General features: G+C 46.5%; 1 protein-coding gene across 1 annotated transcript in view; it reads right to left on the reverse strand.

Annotated features, from left to right (window-relative positions):
- LOC137422976 (integrin alpha-L) overlaps window positions 1–17,820 on the reverse strand; it is a gene marked incomplete in the record, with an annotated part of 211,928 nt that overhangs the window by 125,049 nt on the left and 69,059 nt on the right. The window contains 3 exon segments of the mRNA XM_078771064.1: window positions 6,489–6,556; window positions 8,403–8,556; window positions 10,514–10,667. Of these exon segments, the coding sequence (XP_078627190.1) occupies window positions 6,489–6,556; window positions 8,403–8,556; window positions 10,514–10,667 (376 nt within the window).

Raw genomic sequence — 17,820 nt, forward strand, 5'->3', positions numbered from 1 at the left:
CCAAACCACACCCATCATTCCTGTCTGACTTCTCCTACTTTCTGACCCAGCTATGTTCCCTCTCCCCCTCAATCCTCCTCCTTGGTGATTTCAATATCCACATGGACTCCACTGACTCCACAATAACCACTGACTTCACTGATTTACTCACCTGCTTTAACCTCACTCAACATGTCGACTTTCCTACCCATATCCGTGGTCACATTTTGGACCTTGTCTGCTCCACTGGATTAAATTTGCACCATCTCTATGGCTCCGACCTCACCCTCTCTGACCACTTAGCCATCACTCTGACCATCAACATCCCCGCCCCAACACCAAGGCATTATCGCACAATCAACTTCCGTAAGCTAAACGCTCTTTCACCTACCTCATTCTCATCCACCCTCTCTGAAAAAATGTCCACTTCTCCCTTCGTTGACCTCCACACCCCTTCTGACCTCACTGACTACTACAACCACACTCTCTCCTCCTGCCTTGACCAGCTTGCGCCTGTAAAAACCAAAACAGTTTCTTTCACCCATTCTGCTCCCTGGTTTACCCCTGAACTCCACCTGATGAAAACTCGTGCTCGCCAACTTGAAAGACTCCGCAATAAAACGGGTCTCACAGTTCACTCCCAAGCCTACAAGGACCACCTACAACACTACAAAGATGCCCTCTCCCACGCCCGCTCTGCCTACTACTCTCAAATTATCCACTCTGGCTCCGGAAACCCAAAAGCACTCTTCTCGACAATAAACAAACTCCTCCGCCCCCTGAACAGCACCACCCAGTCATTCACATTAGACAACTGCATCTCCTTCCTCTCTTTCTTCCAACGCAAAATTGACAACATCTACAACAGCTTGACCACCGCCGCACCCGCTCCCCCTCCAACCACCTGACCCCCCTTGTCCTGCCATCCCCTGTCTCGGTTCTCCCCAATCTCCCCTACTGACCTCTCTGAACTCCTCATAGGAATGAAAACTGCCACCTGCACTCTTGACCCCATCCCCTCCAGCTTTGTCAAAGCCTCCCTCCCTGCTCTCTCTCCACTTATCATTGCAACAATAAACTCCTCCCTGTCTACAGGCATCGTCCCACCTTCCCTCAAAATTGCTGCTGTTACCCCCATTCTAAAAAAACCTGGTCTAAACCCTGACACCCTAAACAACTTCAGACCCATCTCCAACCTACCCTTTCTGTCAAAAGTTTTGGAACGCGCTGTAGCCACTCAACTCAAACATCATCTCTCTGCCAATAACCTGTATGAAACATTCCAATCCGGATTCCGGTCCAACCACAGTACTGAAACTGCTCTCCTCAAAATCACCAATGACCTTCTCCTCTCCTCTGACGCTGGCAACCTCAACATTCTCGTCCTCCTCGACCTCAGCGCTGCCTTTGACACCATCGATCACACTATCCTCCTCACCCGACTTGAATCCACCTTTAACGTTACCGGCACTGCCCTCTCTTGGATTAAATCATACCTCTCTGACAGATGCCAGTTCATCTCCATCAATAACTGCAAATCCCCCACTGCTCCCCTCCCCCAAGGTGTCCCCCAAGGTTCAGTTCTTGGCCCCCTCCTCTTCATCCTTTACCTGTCCCCGCTCGGTCACTTAATCCGCCGTCATGGTCTCCAATTCCACTGCTTCGCCGATGACATCCAGCTTTTCATCTCCACCAAGTCCGTCTCCACCGACACCCACTCTATCCTGACAAACTGCATCACTGAAATAAAATCCTGGCTTCAAATCAACTTCCTCAAGCTTAACTGTGATAAATCTGAAATAATCATCATTGGCCCAAAAACGCTCACAAAATCCACCCATAACTTTGCCCTCAACATCGACGGTATCCCAGTATCCACCTCCCCTCACATCCGGAATCTTGGCGTCATCTTTGACCAAACCCTTTCCTTCGACAAATACACTAAACAGATCACAAAGTCAGCCTTCTTTCACCTGAAAAACATTGCCCGTCTCCGCTCATCCCTCTCCTCCACGGCTGCAGAAACCCTCATCCACGCCTTCATCACCTCCCGTCTGGACTACTGCAATAGCCTCCTCTATGGTTCACCCTCAAAAATCACCAATAAACTCCAATACATTCAGAACTCCGCTGCCCGTCTACTCACCCATTCCCGGACCCGTGACCACATCACCCCCGTCCTTTACAAGCTTCACTGGCTCCCCATCCCCCAGAGAATCCAGTACAAAATCCTCCTCTTGACATACAAAGCCCTCCATAACCTGGCCCCATCCTACCTGGCTGACCTCCTCTCCAGACACACTCCCACCCGCAACCTCCGCTCTGCTGGTACCAACCTCCTGACCCCCTCCATCCGGACCAAATTCAGATCCTGGGGGGACAGGGCCTTCTCCATCGCTGCTCCCACCCTCTGGAACTCACTACCTCACACCATCAGAGACTCCTCCTCACTCACCACATTCAAAACATCACTAAAGACCCACCTGTTCAACACTGCATTCAACATTCAACCCACAGCATTTAACCCCTGACTATCTCTTCTCCTTCTCCCTCCTTTTGCTTTAAATATTTCCCTATTGATTCTTGTCTTTTTGCAATTGTTGTTTTCATGTATTGTTATGCATTATGTTTGCCACTCTGTCAAAGCGCCTTTGGGCTTCTGGAAAAGCGCTATACAAAATAAATGAATTATTATTATTATTATAAGATAAATAAATAAAGACTCCTTTCCTATTCCATCTCCAGGCGCTGCATGACATCACCGCCGGGCACCAAAAGGGGTTCAGCAATAACGCGCACTGAAAGGGAGCACTCAGTTTTTACTCTGTATATTTGTTTGTTTTTGATTTCTTGATGTTTTCTTGTTTGTTTGTTTGTCCGGGCGATATCTCAGCCATCCTTTGAGCTAGGAAGCTGAAATTTAGGCACAATAGTGAGCAAGTCCTTTGGCAAAAACAATATTTTTTGTTTTTTGATGAATCAATTAATTAAATAGTTACTTAATTATTATCGATTAATTAAGTACTTATTTATTTATTTTCTCTTCTGGGGAATATCTCAGGCACCTTTTGAGCAAGGAAGCTGATATTTGGACATGCCAATGACCATGTGATTTGGCTGCAAAGGCTAATTTTGATTTATTGATTAATTTAATTATATTAATTTATCCCCCCCCCCCCCCACACCTTCCCATGCCTCCTCCCCCCAAGCCCTCCCCCTCCCACAGATCTCCCAATGTCCCTGTTCTCTCCTGTTGTACTTGTGTGCTCCCCACTCTCTCTCCCCATCTTGTCTCCCGCTCCCTTTATTGTATGTTTTGTGTGTCCGTATTTTTTTATTTTTTTTGTGATTGTTCTTACACGATCCTCGATGTTGTATACAAAAAAAATAAACACTTAATCAATTAATTATTTAATTACCCGATTCATGATTTAATAAATAAAAAATTTTAAAGTGATAGATTCGGATGAAACGGTGGTGGTTTAGGTATTCTATTAGCCGATTGAATAATTATATAATTATTTTATGATTATTATTTATTTATTTTCATCATTAATCATTTATTTCTTTTCTTTCTCATCTGGGCAATATCTCAGGCACCTTTTGAGCGAGGAAGCTAATATTTGGACACGACAGTGACCACGTGATTTGGCTGTAAAGGGTATTTTTGATTTATTGATTAATCAATTAATCGATTAATTATTTATTGATTAATCAATTAATTATTTAGTTTTTCCGATTAATGACTTATTTAATAACATTTCTAAAAGATACATCTTCGGATGAAGCACTAGTGGTTTAGTTATGCTGTTAGCCAATTGATTCCGAAAATCTTTTATGAAAATCTTTTATTGATTTTAATTATGCAATTAATCAATCAATTATTGTACACCTCTCCCTCCCAATACAGTCTCTATGAGCTGCACAAGGTATTGCCGGGAGCCAGAGGTGCCCTAGCAATGCCGCGCTGGAGGATATCTAATTATTTGGCATGGGGCGGTGTACTTTGAATGTATCTGTACTTGTTTGTTTTCTTGTTTGTTTGTCCGGGCGATATCTCAGCCATCCTTTGAGCGAGGAAGCTGAAATTTCGGCACAAAAGTGAGAAAGTGCTTTGTTTTTCATCATTGATCATTTATTTATTTTCTTTCTCATCTGGGAAATATCTCAGGCACCTTTTGAGATATGAAGCTAATATCTGGACACGACAGTGACCAAGTGATTTGGCTGTAAAGGGTGTTTTTGATTTATTGATTCATCAATTAATCGATTAATGCCGAAGGCGCCCCGGCAATGCCGCGCTGGAAGATATTTATTTATTTGGCATGGGGGCGGTGTACTTTGAATGTATCTGTACTTGTTTCTGGTTGTTTGTTTTTTTATGGACGCGTTTACAGTTTTTTACCTAAATTTTCATTTACGGACGCTTTTCGACAGTGCTGTGATTTTTCCCGGTGTATTGGCTTCGATGTCCATCAGCATGCCAAATATCAGCTTTATACATCACCCGGAAAGTAACAAACATTAATATCAGTCAATGGTTCGAATGAGCTTTATATATTAGATAAATACAGTAGGCCTATATACTGTGTACACATTCTTGTCCAATGCCTATGAATGACATTGTAAAATTACAATGGTGTCTACCAATGCATTTGACCAACGTGTGATTTCCACACAAACCACTACTATGAGCTTTTGATAGATGTAAAAAAAATTAAATAAAAATAGTTTTTGGAGAAACCTACAGGGGGCACTGCATCAGCCATCATACGAAGAAAAGCTGGCTTTGTATCGTACATCATTGTGTGTCATCACAGATGCTTGTATGTTTATATTGTATTGTGTATTGCACATGGTGATGGTGTGTAACTGTCATGGTTAACCCTGTGCCACGAGGTACCAGTTTTTACCTCTGCCACCAAAGGTGGTGGAGGTTATGTTTTCACCCCTGTGTGTCTGTCTGTTTGTCTGTTTGTTTGTCCATTTGTTTGTGAACAATATATCTCAAAAAGGTGTGGACGGATTCGGACGAAATGTCGCAGAGAGGTAGCGTATGCGACAAAGATTAAAAGATTAGATTTTGGTGAAGATCCGGATTCGGATCCGGCTAGTAGAATTTTTCAAGTGATTCTTCACCATTGGGAGATAGGGCCAAAAACTATACATAGCAGGATATCTCAAAAGGTGATGGACGGATTTGGACGAAACTTGGTGGACAGGTTGTGGGTGTGACAAGGAAGAATCGATTCGATTTTGGGGAAGATCTGAATAAGGATTCGGATATGAGAATTATTTAAGTGATTCTTCACCATTGTGAGATTGGGACAAAAACGATACAAACCAGGATATCTCAAAAAGTTGTGGACAGATGATTTTGATTAAAGGTGATTCTGTATTGTGATTTTCTGGTCTACTCTGGGATAAAAAACGTAAACTGTTCACCTGGTGGAGGTATGGTCTCTATTGAGTGCTGTTCTAGTTCTCCCTGTTTGACAAGTTTTATCGGAAGTCAGTATTTTGTTTGTGTGCATTTCCTTGTTCGATTACACTACATTGCCACCTGCTTATATTTCATGGTGTGAAATTCTTTGTAAGATCTTGTGCCTCGATAAGTCCGAGTTTTGCTCCAAGTTTAAGGAATTGTATGTGAAGTTGCCACATTTTTCGAAGTTCATGGTACAGAAACATAGTCCATGCTGTGTTACTAAAAAAGCGCTGTGCTATGAAGATTTTTTTTGGATACAAAGTCGAGGCTCGTGTAAGGGCAACACATAAAACACGTAACATATAATAATGGGAGTGGGAGATAAGAGGGGGAGAGAGAGGGAAGCACAACTGTAGAGAACAGGGACAGTGGTATATCTATGGAAGGGAGAGGGCTATGGGGTGGGGAGGGAGGAGGGGGGATGGTATAACACAAATGGACACGACTAGGACTTTCAGGAAAGAAAAAGGGAACTTGAAAAAGGTGGATTTGGGGTGTATTAACGGGGGTAGAAGAGATCAAGGTTTTGGATGGGGGAAGATAAGAGATGGTGGTAAACAGCTGTTTTGAAGACCTGGAGGGAGGAGTGGGATTGAAGAGAGTGAGGGAGTTTGTTCCAGAGGTGAGAGAAAAGAGGAATGAAAGAGTGAAGGTGAATAGAGAGTCTTGATTTTGGCAGTTTTACCAGAAGAGGGTTGTTGGCAGATCTTGTGCGTCCTGAAGGAATATTTGGGGGACAGAGCACACACAGAGCAGGGGGAGCTAGGCCGGAGAGAAGTCATTAGCTGATTAGAATTTGGTTGAGGTACGGTTTTGCAGATCCGGCCTGTCAGTGGTTTACAAAAGGTGGCAGTGGTATGAGATTTACCAAGTGCCATTCTAGCTTTGCTGTTATTATCATTCAATTTAGCTTGAGTACAAAATGGATTTGGGCAGGCTTTGCATTTGGGATGCTTTCTGTTGTTGTGTTTGTTTTCATTGTTGAGTCCCAGTATAATTAACTTTTGAGAATACAACATACCTGCACGACTGCTGCACTGAAGCCAGCTTGAGCAAACTCATCCTCTAGAGTTCTGTTTCCAGATTGTCCTGTTGTACACATACATACACACAAGCACACACACTAGTCAGATTCCACAGCATCAAAAGGGGTGTTTGCAGCGGAACATGCAGTTTAGATCAACAAATAGTGATGAAGAACAGGCTTGTAGATGGTATTGTTATGTCGGTAGGGTAGTGATATGTAGAGCCAGATAGATCTGTGTAGGTAACGTGCTTCGTCTGTCGCAGTAAGGAATCTACCCTGTAATAAGTTCCATGTCTAGGCGGTTTGTCGGTAAGGAGTATACTTGTGAACCTACCAGGAGGTTCGTGTGTTAAGTAGAGTTAGGGATTAAAGAGTAGCGCCCCTGTGTGTCTCACCTGGTCAGCCAAATCTTTGTCCCTTATGGCAATGCACACCTGTAGACACTTAGTTAGGATCTTTATTGCAACACTAAATAACGCCCTTCCCTGACATGACTGTGAAGGACGAACAGGCAAAGAAACCAGGCCGGGGCACTGCCGATGATGGCCGCCACCAATTACACCTCCGACAGGCCTAGCCAAATCGAGTGCCATGCGCTATGACCATGGAACAGGGAACGAGAGTTGGGGTGGCGCGGTAGGCGTGAACCTCCAGCCGGCGAGTCAGTGGAGGGCACCGATTGGGTAACGCGCCAAGGCTGACGTCACGGAGAATGTTATTTAAGAGAGCGCCGAACGCCATTAGTTAGTGAGTCTTGCGCCATTTGCGTTGGTCTTGAGAGTCTCTTGCGGTTCGTGCGTTCTTGCAGCTCTTACGTCCCTTGCAGTTGGTGCTCTTGTTTGTGCAGCTAGCCTTTTTGGACATCCGGCGCTTCGTCTTGCACAGGCCGAGTTGAGTTGAGATATAGCCCGAGTGGAGTTCGCTTGTTCTTGCGCGTTCGCTTCGGTAGAGCTGACTGGGACGTGGCAGGCCGATCATGTGGGAAGATCGACCTTGCTTGGAGCCGCTAGCCTGCGTTGGACGCGCGGTGCTTTTCCTGCTGTGGGACCTCGTGGTGCTTGGAGCGGTGCTCGGTGCTGTGGTGCTTGGTGCACGGACCTCGTGGGAGCAGCGAGAGGCTTGGAGCGGGGCCTGGTGGGGTGGCGCGCGAGCGGGGCCGAGCGGGGCCGTGTTACACTGCAAGACGACAAGACCAGATAAGACTGCACAGTGTGCACACTACATTACCCATTTCCCCCAAACATAACGAACGTGTTCTTTTATTAATTCTCCCCTCGTCTCGTTTCTGAGGTCTGTGTGTGTGGGGACGTCCCGATTAGGACATTTTATTACTTAAACGTGTCCCCATCCATTTCTCGAAATGCATGGACCGATTTTGTTCGAACTTGGCACAAAGACAATACATGAGTGTACATATACAGAAGATTTTGTTTTATCTCTTTTTCTCTTTGTTTTTATTGGGATTGGGAGTCAGACGAAGGGTCACCGAGCATCACAGTGGTAAGCACTACCCAAACTGGCTGGTGTCAAAGCACTACCCAAAACGAGTAGTGTATTTTGTGTACGGCTCCTTTACCTGGAGAAGCAATAAATAAAAACAAATAGGGGTTGTGCAATTTAAGAGATTAATGGAAGAATTTAAAAATGTCCTTTTTTTCGAGTACAACAGGTAGGTAATGTGTGGCAGGCATGTCATTAATAGTTGATTAATATTATGACACCACTAATAACAAATTATTTGCTTGGAGAATTATGTGAGATGCAAGACGTTAGAAAACGAAATAAATTTAGTGAGTGCCATTCAAAATCAGTGCTTGTACTTGGTTCTGCTTCTTTGTTCAAATTGGCCGTGATTAATACTTGAACATCATGAAAGAAAACCGCATGCACAACATCAATGTCACAAACCTTCTACGGAAATGAAGGCGCCTTGTAGAGAATCGAGCACGTTGTTCAAATCCTCATAACGCCGAAGCTTGAAGAGTTTTCCACTACTTGCCATCTTTTCCAGCTGATCCAGAGCCACTGAAGTGCCTTTTTCACGAGTGAAAACATCCCCGATCTGCCACATCCAACGAGTAGGCTTTTAAGAGATATTCACAAAAATGTGCAGCCAGATGAATCTGGCATCTGCAACTTCACAAATACAAAATGTGACTTCGGGTCATCATTACAATATATTTTCGAGACAATCCTCATGCTCCATTTGAAGGATTCTTCCGCAACCATAAAAAAAAGCTTTGGAAGCCCGAGTCGCAAGAACACAGTCTACCATAAAAAACACAATCTCCGTTTGCGTGTTTGTACAGATATCTGTCCCCTTTCATAAGGGTAGGTTTTAAAGGCCAATCTTTTTACAAGAATATGTGTTCACTACAGTCTATATTTGAGGACAGAAGAAACTCGAAAAAAACATTTTCCATAAAAGAGTAATTATGTCTCTTCTGTTGGAATTGTAGACGGTTGCTTGCAAACCGAGACTCAAGGTCGGTGTACAGAAGCAGTTTTTTTTTTTTTAAATAATAAATATGAGGCCCAGGGAGGTGAAATTCGGGGAAACATGATGCGCAACGTGTGGAGATTAAAACGAGTTTTAATTTACCTCCATAGGATATCTAATAAATAAAGAAGATTTAAGCACACCTGACACTAGGCCGAGGCTTCAGACTTTGGCATGCTCACGAGGCTGCACCGTCGAATAAACTGTTCCAACCCGTCATAGTTGACGGGATTTTTACTCGTTTATAATACATATTCACTGGGAAGAACTGGGAAGTGGCCATGTGCTATGTGCAGGAAGGGTGTCGGAGTGAACTCAATTCAATGTACAATGTGCGCTGAGTGGGTTCATCAAAAATGTAGTGGTTTGAGAGGGTCATTAACCAGTGTGGCAGCTACATTCAAGTGTAAGGTGTGCACAGAGGGAGCTGCAGATGGAGGAAATGTTGAGTTGGATCTTGGAGATGGCGTGAAGCTGGAAGGTGTGAAAACATTTTGTTACCTAGGAGACATGCTAAATGGATAAGGTGGATCAGACTCGGCAACGGTTGCTCGAGTGAGATGTGCATGGAAGAAGTTTCGGGAACTGAGTGGCGTGCTGTAGAGGAGGGGAGTGTCGTTGAAGCTGAAGGGAAAGGTGTATGCTGCATGTGTGAGAAGTCTTATGATTTATGGTAGCGAGACATGGGTAATGAATGTAGAGCAGCAACGAAGGCTGGAAAGGGTGGAAATGCAAATGGTTCGGTGGATGTGTGGAGTATCGTTGAGAGAGAGGAAGCCAAATGATGAATTGCGAAAGATGATGGGAATAGAGCCTGTGATGGATGCTGTGAAGAGAAACAGTTTGAGATGGTTGGGTCATGTATTGAGGAAGGATGAAAGTGACTGGTTGAGAAGAGTGATGGAAATGAATGTAGAAGGAAGTAGAGGACGGGGAAGACCGAGAAAGACTTGGCTAAAGATGGTCGAAGAGGAAATGTGGGCAAGGGGGTTAACAAGGGGAGATGCAGAAAATATGGCAAAATGGAAAAGATTGTCATGGGGACCGCAAGGCTAACCCCCGCTCTTGCAGGGAAAATGGCCTTTAAAATGCCTGTTGTTTGTTTGTATAATACATATTCACATGAAGAGATGATTCTGATATAGATGACGATGACGTCGTTGGATGATGACGATGATGACGAAAGATGACGTCATTGGTCACGTGGTCTGGAAGCCATATTGGAACAAAGAAAAAAACCTTAAAAAACCGAAGAGTTGGCTCGCACCAAGTCTTTCTCAAGAATGCGTGGAGTAAGTATTGTATGAATACCATATAGTTACTTTAAGCCTTTTGGTGTACACTATGATAATTCAGTTATGCAAATAATACCAGTTATGCAATGTTTCAGCCAATTTTTCAATCTATCGTTTTACCACGAGACCAACTTCAATTTCATGAAAATTTTGAACCCTGTGAGGGTAAATCCTTTGAGAGAGACAAATGTGTGGAAATAAAAAGAGACAGGTGGGATACGTACCCCTACAGCATAGCGAGACACATTCAATGCATCCAGCTGATCAAGAGGTTCTCGTATGGCTTTGGTGCCACGATCAGACTCCCCATCACTTATTATCACGAGCACCTTCTCTGAAGCAGGCCAGGTTTTTTGTTCCGCAGAAAAAACATTTCTCCTGTATTGTTGCCGCGGGGATAGATGTTCCATGACATGCAGAAAAATACACATTTTGACAAATTTACGAGAGGTGTTTAAGCGAGTGTCTTGCCCAACATACACAACCTGTCCAACAAGTTTCATCCAAATCCATCCATAACTTTTTGAGATATCCAGCTATGTATCATTGTGGCCATATCCTCAATGGTGAAGAATCACTTAAATAATTCTACTAGCCGGATCCGGATCCGGATCTTCACCAAAATCGAATGAATTTGGCCGTGTCACACATGCAACCTGTCCACCAGGTTTCGTCCAAATTGGTCCACAACGTTTTGAGATATCATGCTATATATTGCTTTTCGCACTATCTCTCAATGACATATGACTCTCAATGACCTGGCTGGCGAGGTTTCGTTTATTCGCAGCTTTCCACGCTCTCCATCGAAATCGAAGTTAAGTAATTGTTCCCATTTGTATTTTCGTTATAACTGTATTTATTTTATGGTGTTGTACGTATAGTGTGTCCCGAGGAAGATTTTCGGTGCAAATCTTTCATACCTGTATAGAAAATCGTGTTAATTCATGTCGTGTCTTTTGAGGCCATGTACAGTGTCCAACCTTGAGGCTTTGTTTTTCTCTCAGCGGTCCGTCGTTTGTGCTCCAATAACTTTCGTTCTCTGTTTTCCCAGTCTTTTCACCCCATAGCCTACTTCCTTGTTTAAAATTTCAACTCAAAAAACAAAAAAAACAAAATATTTCCTTCTCTGTTCTTATTTGTTGTTCTCATTCGTTTATTCGTTCTTATTCGTTCGTTCGTTCTTCGACCACGTGTTTCTCCCCCATTTCCCCAGATAGTTCACTGTTAAACTTTATAATGTTTACACTTTCCCCTCAAGTTCTGTATTCCGTCGTATATCATAACACCTTTTTCTTCTTCTTCTTTAAAGGGTGCTTTCGACTTGCTCACCAAATCTATTCATCCCAAAAGAAAAATTCCATCTCTTCCAGTGCCTCTTTTCTACATTCCCTAAACTCTCATGCACTCCATCCTCCCTCCAGCGTCCTTAAACGTATTTTTGACTCGAAGGTCACAAGAAACTCATTTTGCAATAAATGTTTGTTTACCATTAATCGTACACTTTCTAAAATCCAATCTCACCCCTCCCCTCCAAATCTTCCCCATAACCCCTCCCCTCCAAATCTTCCCCATCACCCCTCCCCTCCAAATCTTCCCCATCACCCATCCCTTTCAAATCTTCCCCCTTGCCCCTCCCCTCCAAATCCTCCCCATCACCTATCCCTTTCAAATCTCCCCCCTTGCCCCTTCCCTCCTAAACTCCCCCCACACCCCTCCCCTCCAAGACTCCCCCTCGCCCCTCCCCTCCTAGACTCCCCCCTCACCCTCCCCTCCAAATATCCCCCATATCCCATCCCTTTCAAATCCCTCCCCTTGTCCCTTCCCTCCTAACCTCCCCCCTCACCAATCCCCTTCAAATCTCCCCACCCTCATTTCTTCTCAATTTCCCCCTCTCACTCCCCCTCCTCAAAGCGTCCTCCCCACTTCTTCCCCCTTCCAACTCTCACCTCCATCTCCCCCAACCTTCTGCCTCGCTCTTCCCACTCCTCAAATAACACCTCATTGTGCCTCACCCAATCACCATCAAACCTTTTGTCCGCCCAATCCTTCCGTTTTCTCCGAGCTATTCTGAAATCTCTGACACACCTTCAACAGCTCTCCCTACCTCTTCCACCTCTTCCACATCTTACCCTACCCCTCCTCCCCCCTGTTCTGTATCCGATGCTCCCCCTTCCTCTTCATTAACGGTATGGACCCCAAACATCCGGGGCCTTCGTTCAAACTTAACTGATCTCTCCATACAGGTTGCTTCTGACAAACCAGACGTGATCTGCTTAACAGAAACTTTCCCCCTTCATGATGTCTCTGATTCCTTAGTATCTCTCCCGGGTTACTCCCTCCTCCGGTCTGATAGACCTGAGCCTCGTCCTGGAGATGGGGTTGCTATCTTTATCAAAAACTCTCTTCCTCACTCCCCCTGCACTGCACTCTCTCCACCTCACCCCCAGGAATACCTCTGGCTACGGCTTCTCCTTCGCTCCCACCTCTTGTTCATATGTGTGTTGTTCCGTCCACCAAACAGTGATGACTCCATCTACATCTCGCTGTCTGATAATATGGACCAACTTCTATCTACTCATCCCAACTCTCTCTTCCTCATATGTGGTGATTTCAATTGTCACCGTGCCAGTTGGCTGAGTGTGGGTACCTCTCTCACCAGCCATGGCTCTCAGCAAAGGACTTCTGCGACTCACTGGGACTGACACAATCTGTCAATTTCCCGACCCAGATCTCAGTCAACGGAGCATCTTCTCTTCTGGACTTGGTTATGACTAACTTCCCTGAAAATGTCTGCTGCTCTTCTTCTGCTCCAATCGGCTCATCTGATCATGTGCTTGTTAAAGTGGACATCTCTCTGACCATTCTCAGGGAGCCTGCTCAGCGTCGACGAGTCTGGCATTTCACTCAGGCCAACTGGCACGGTCTTCAAGCAGCCATCAATCATCTGGACTGGTCTCCCATCTCTACCACCTCTGACATCAACTCATCCTGGGAATTCTTTCAAAGTAAATTGCTCTCTCTCATGCACAGATTTATCCCATCTCGTCTTCAGTTGTCATACCCTTCCTCCCGTCCATGGTGCACGGAATCTTGTGGTGACGCTGTTGCCCAGAAACAACTTGCCTTCGTCTCCTGGAAAGCAAATCCAACGGAAGGAAATCTCATTTCCTTTCACAAAGCCCGAAACAAGTGTGTGTCCACCCTCAGGAGAGCCAGGAAACAATATCTCTCCGTTCTCAAGACCGAACTCTCTTATCTGGCTCCCTCTTCCATATCCTGGTGGCATCTGGTCAAATCTGTTTCTGGTGTTTGTTCCCCCTCCATCCCCTCCCTTACCTCAAACAGCTACACAGCTGACTCCGCACGTGAAAAAGCTGAATGCCTCAACTCTGTGTTTGCCTCTAAATCTTGTGTCCCAAAGCCATCCCTCTCTGTACCCACCGTACCCAGCTGCTCCTGGACTCTGTGTCCTTTCCTCCTGACAAGGTGGAAAAGTTTCTGTCAACCCTCAACTCTGATTCTGCAACTGGACCTGACGGCATCAGCCCACGGGTCCTAAAATCCTGTTCTTCTGCTCTTTCACTCCCTCTCTCTGTTCTCTTCACCCTCTCTTTTGCTCAAGGTCAACTGCCATCTGCTTGGAAATCAGCCAACATCACCGCTTTGCACAAAAAGGTGCAAAAACAGATCCTAGCAACTACAGACCAATCAGCCTTCTCCCAATTATCAGCAAAGTCATGGAATCCATCATAGCTTTGGATATGAAATCTTTCCTCTTCTCCAATGGCTTGATCTCTGATCATCAATTTGGTTTCAGACCAGGTCACTCTACTCTGGACGTGCTGCTTCTGCTGTCTCAACAATGGATGGAGGTCCTCAATGCCAAACAGGAAATTAGAACTGTCTCCCTCGACATATCACGTGCCTTCGATACGGTCTGGCACCCCGCTCTGCTCACCAAACTCTCCTCCTTTGGTATCCATGGAAATCTCCACGCATGGCTGGCGGACTTTCTCTCTAGTCGTAGCCAACGTGTGGCCCTGAATGGGTTCCTCTCATCTCCTCTTCCTGTTCAGGCTGGAGTTCCCCAAGGCAGTGTTCTGGGCCCTGTGCTTTTTCTGGTCTTCATCAATGATCTCTCTGACTCTCTTGAAAATCCTCTCTATCTCTTTGCTGATGACTCCACTCTCTGCCGCTCCATTCCTCATCCCTCAGATCGGCAGTCTGCAGCCTCCTCACTCTCTGCAGACCTGGACAAAATCACAGACTGGGCAAACAAGTGGAACATGTCTTTCAATCCTGACAAATCTCACACTCTTACGACTCTCTCCGAAAAGACCGACTGGACAACCCTCCCATCTACTTTCTGAATAATCCTCTCCAAGAAGTTCTGTCACTCAAGCTTTTAGGTCTCACTATCTGCCATGATCTTTCCTGGGAAAACCACATTTCCAAGCTGGCCTCCAAAGCCAGTCGCCGACTGGGCATCCTCCGTCGTGCGAAGTCCTTCCTTGACACACCTGAGCTCCTCACCACATACAAGGCTTTCATCCGCAGCTCAATGGAGTACTGCTCTCCCCTCTGGGCTGGTGCTCCTGCCTCACACCTAGCTCGTCTTCACGCTGTTGAAACCGAAGCATTCAGAATCATTGGAATCTCCCGCAATGACGCTATCTCCGTGGGGCTTTCACTTACTCACCGCAGGCAGGTTGGTGGTCTTCTACCGACTCCTCTCCGGCCTTGCTCCCCCAGCTCTCTCTGGGCTCTGTCCCCCAAATATTCCTACAGGTCGCACAAGATCTGCCTGCAACCCTCTTATGGTTAAACTGCCAAAATCAAGACTCTCTGCTCACCTTCACTCCTTCATTCCTCTTTTCTCCCGCATCTGGAACAAAGTCCCTCACTCTCTTCAATCCCACTCCTCCCTCCAGGTCTTTAAAACAGCTGTTCACCACCATCTCTTATCTTCCCCCATCCAAAACCTTGATCAAGGTGGGATACGTACCATCGAGATACCTACCCCCGCTAATTTCACCCCAAATCCACTTTTTGAGGTGCCGACTTCTTTCCTGGATGTCCTTGGTGTCCTTGCGTTTTATACCTATCCTGCCCCCCCCCCCCAGGCCCTCTCCCTCCCACACATCTCCCGATGTCCCTGCTCTCAAATGTTGTGTTTGTGTGCTTCCTCCCCTTCTCTCCCCATCTTGTCGACCGCTCCCCTTTTTATATACTTTGTTTGCTTGTTTGTTTGATATGTTTGTTTGATAAATGTTAGCTCTTTCTCGAGCCTCGACTCTGTATACAAAAAAAAAAGAAAAAAGAAAAAAAAAGATGGGAATCACAAATAATTCTCAGATCTAGATCTTCACCAAAATATAATCATTTCATCCGTGTCACATACCCTACCCCTTCACCAAATTTCGTCCGAATCAGTCCACTGCTTTTTGAGATATCTTATTCACAAACAGAAAAACAAACAAGGTGTCAGGCGGTAGCCTGATAGGTATGACGAAAATCGAGAGAACCTTGACCTATAAACATGGCCATTTTAACAATATCATTCCACCAGTGGCTCAGGAACGATAGTCAGGAAGAGTCAATCAGTGGGCAAGGTTTAGTGGCTCTTCCGTGCTGCAGCCAGCACAGTCAATCAGTAGGCGGGGCTTACCATGGCTCTTCTGCGTGACAGCCAGCACAGTCAATCAGAGGGCGGGGCTTAGCATGGCTCTTCCGTGCCACAGCCAGCGCAGTCAATCAGTGGGCGGGGCTTACCGTGGCTCTTCTGCATGACAGCCAGCACAGTCAATCAGTGGGCGGGGCTCAGTATGGCTCTTCCGTGCTGCAGCCAGCATTGTCAATCAGTAGGCGGGGCGTAGCATGGCGCTTCCATGCCACTGCCAACAGTCAATCAGTGGGCGGGGCTTAGCATGGCTCTTCCGTGCCACAGCCTGCACAGTCAATCAGTAGGCGGGGCTTAGCATGGCTCTTCCATGCTGCAGCCAGCACAGTCAATCAGTAGGCGGGCCTTGGCCTGCGTGGGTCCGTGGTACCGTGGCTCTTCTGCGTGACAGCCAGCGCAGTCAATCAGTGGGCGGCGATTAGCACGGCTCTTCCGTGCCACAGCCAGCACAGTCAATCAGTGGGCGGGGTTAACCGTGGCTCTTCCGTGCAACAGCCAGTGCAATCAGTGGGCGGGGCTTAGCATAGCTCTTCCGTGCCACAGCCAGCACAGTCAATTCGTAGGCGGGGCTTAGCATGGCTCTTCCGTGTTACAGCCAGCACAGTCAATCAGTAGGCGGGGCTTAGCATGGCTCTTCCGTGCCACAGCCAGCAAAGTCAATCAGTGGGCCGGGCTTACCGTGGCTTTCTGCGTGACAGCCAGCACAGTCAATCAGTGGGCGGGGCTTACCGTGGCTCTTCTGCGTGACAGCCAGCACAGTCAATCAATGGGTGGGGCTTACCGTGGCTCTTCTGCGTGACAGCCAGCGCAGTCAATCAGTGGGTGGCGATTAGCACGGCTCTTCCGTGCCACAGCCAGCACAGTCAATCAGTGGGCGGGGTTAACCGTGGCTCTTCCGTGCAACAGCCAGTGCAATCAGTGGGCGGGGCTTAGCATAGCTCTTCCGTGCCACAGCCAGCACAGTCAATCAGTAGGCGGGGCTTTGCATGGCTCTTCCGTGCCACAGCCAGCAAAGTCAATCAGTGGGCCGGGCTTACCGTGGCTTTCTGCATGACAGCCAGCACAGTCAATCAGTGGGCGGGGCTTACCGTGGCTCTTCTGCGTGACAGCCAGCACAGTCAATCAGTGGGCGGGGTATACCGTGGCTCTTCTGCGTGACAGCCAGCACAGTCAATCAGTGGACGGGGCTTAGCATGGCTCTGCCGTGCCACAGCCAGCAAAGTCAATCAGTGGGCGGGGCTTACCGTGGCTCTTCTGCGTGACAGCCAGCACAGTCAATCAGTGGGCGGGGCTCAGTATGGCTGTTCCGTGGTGCAGCCAGCACAGTCAATTAGTAGGCGGGGCTTAGCACGGCTCTTCTGTGTGACAGCCAGCACAGTCAATCAGTGGGCGGGGCTTAGCATGGCTCTTCCGTGCTGCAGCCAGCACAGTCAATCAGTAGGCGGGGCTTAGCATGGCTTTTCCGTGCCACATCCAGCCCAGTCAATCAGTGGGCGGGGCTTAGCGTGGGCTCTTCTTTGCCGTTGTGGGGATGAAGGTCAGCCGTTAATGTCAACTTGACCTTTGACGTATATAGTCAAAACACATTTACAGGGCACTTTTTAATGACATGGGACTTTCACAATTCCACACATGGGACTTTTTCTCAGCAATTGTCTGCCTCTCTTCCGTGTGGTCAGAAAAACATCTGAAGTCTTTGACTACCTGTGTGTGGCCAGAGATTGTGCCGGCAAGTGCTTATCGTGGAGACTTTGATTTCTTCCAGCGAGTCTTTTGTGTACTTAGTCGAGACTCGTACAAGAGCTAATACATGAAACATATAATAAAGGGAGCGGGAGACAAGAGCGGGAG

The sequence above is a fragment of the Myxine glutinosa genome, chromosome 1, assembly GCF_964187855.1.
Source record: "Myxine glutinosa chromosome 1, kmMyxGlut1.1, whole genome shotgun sequence".
In the NCBI taxonomy this organism is placed as follows: Eukaryota; Metazoa; Chordata; class Myxini; order Myxiniformes; family Myxinidae; genus Myxine; species Myxine glutinosa.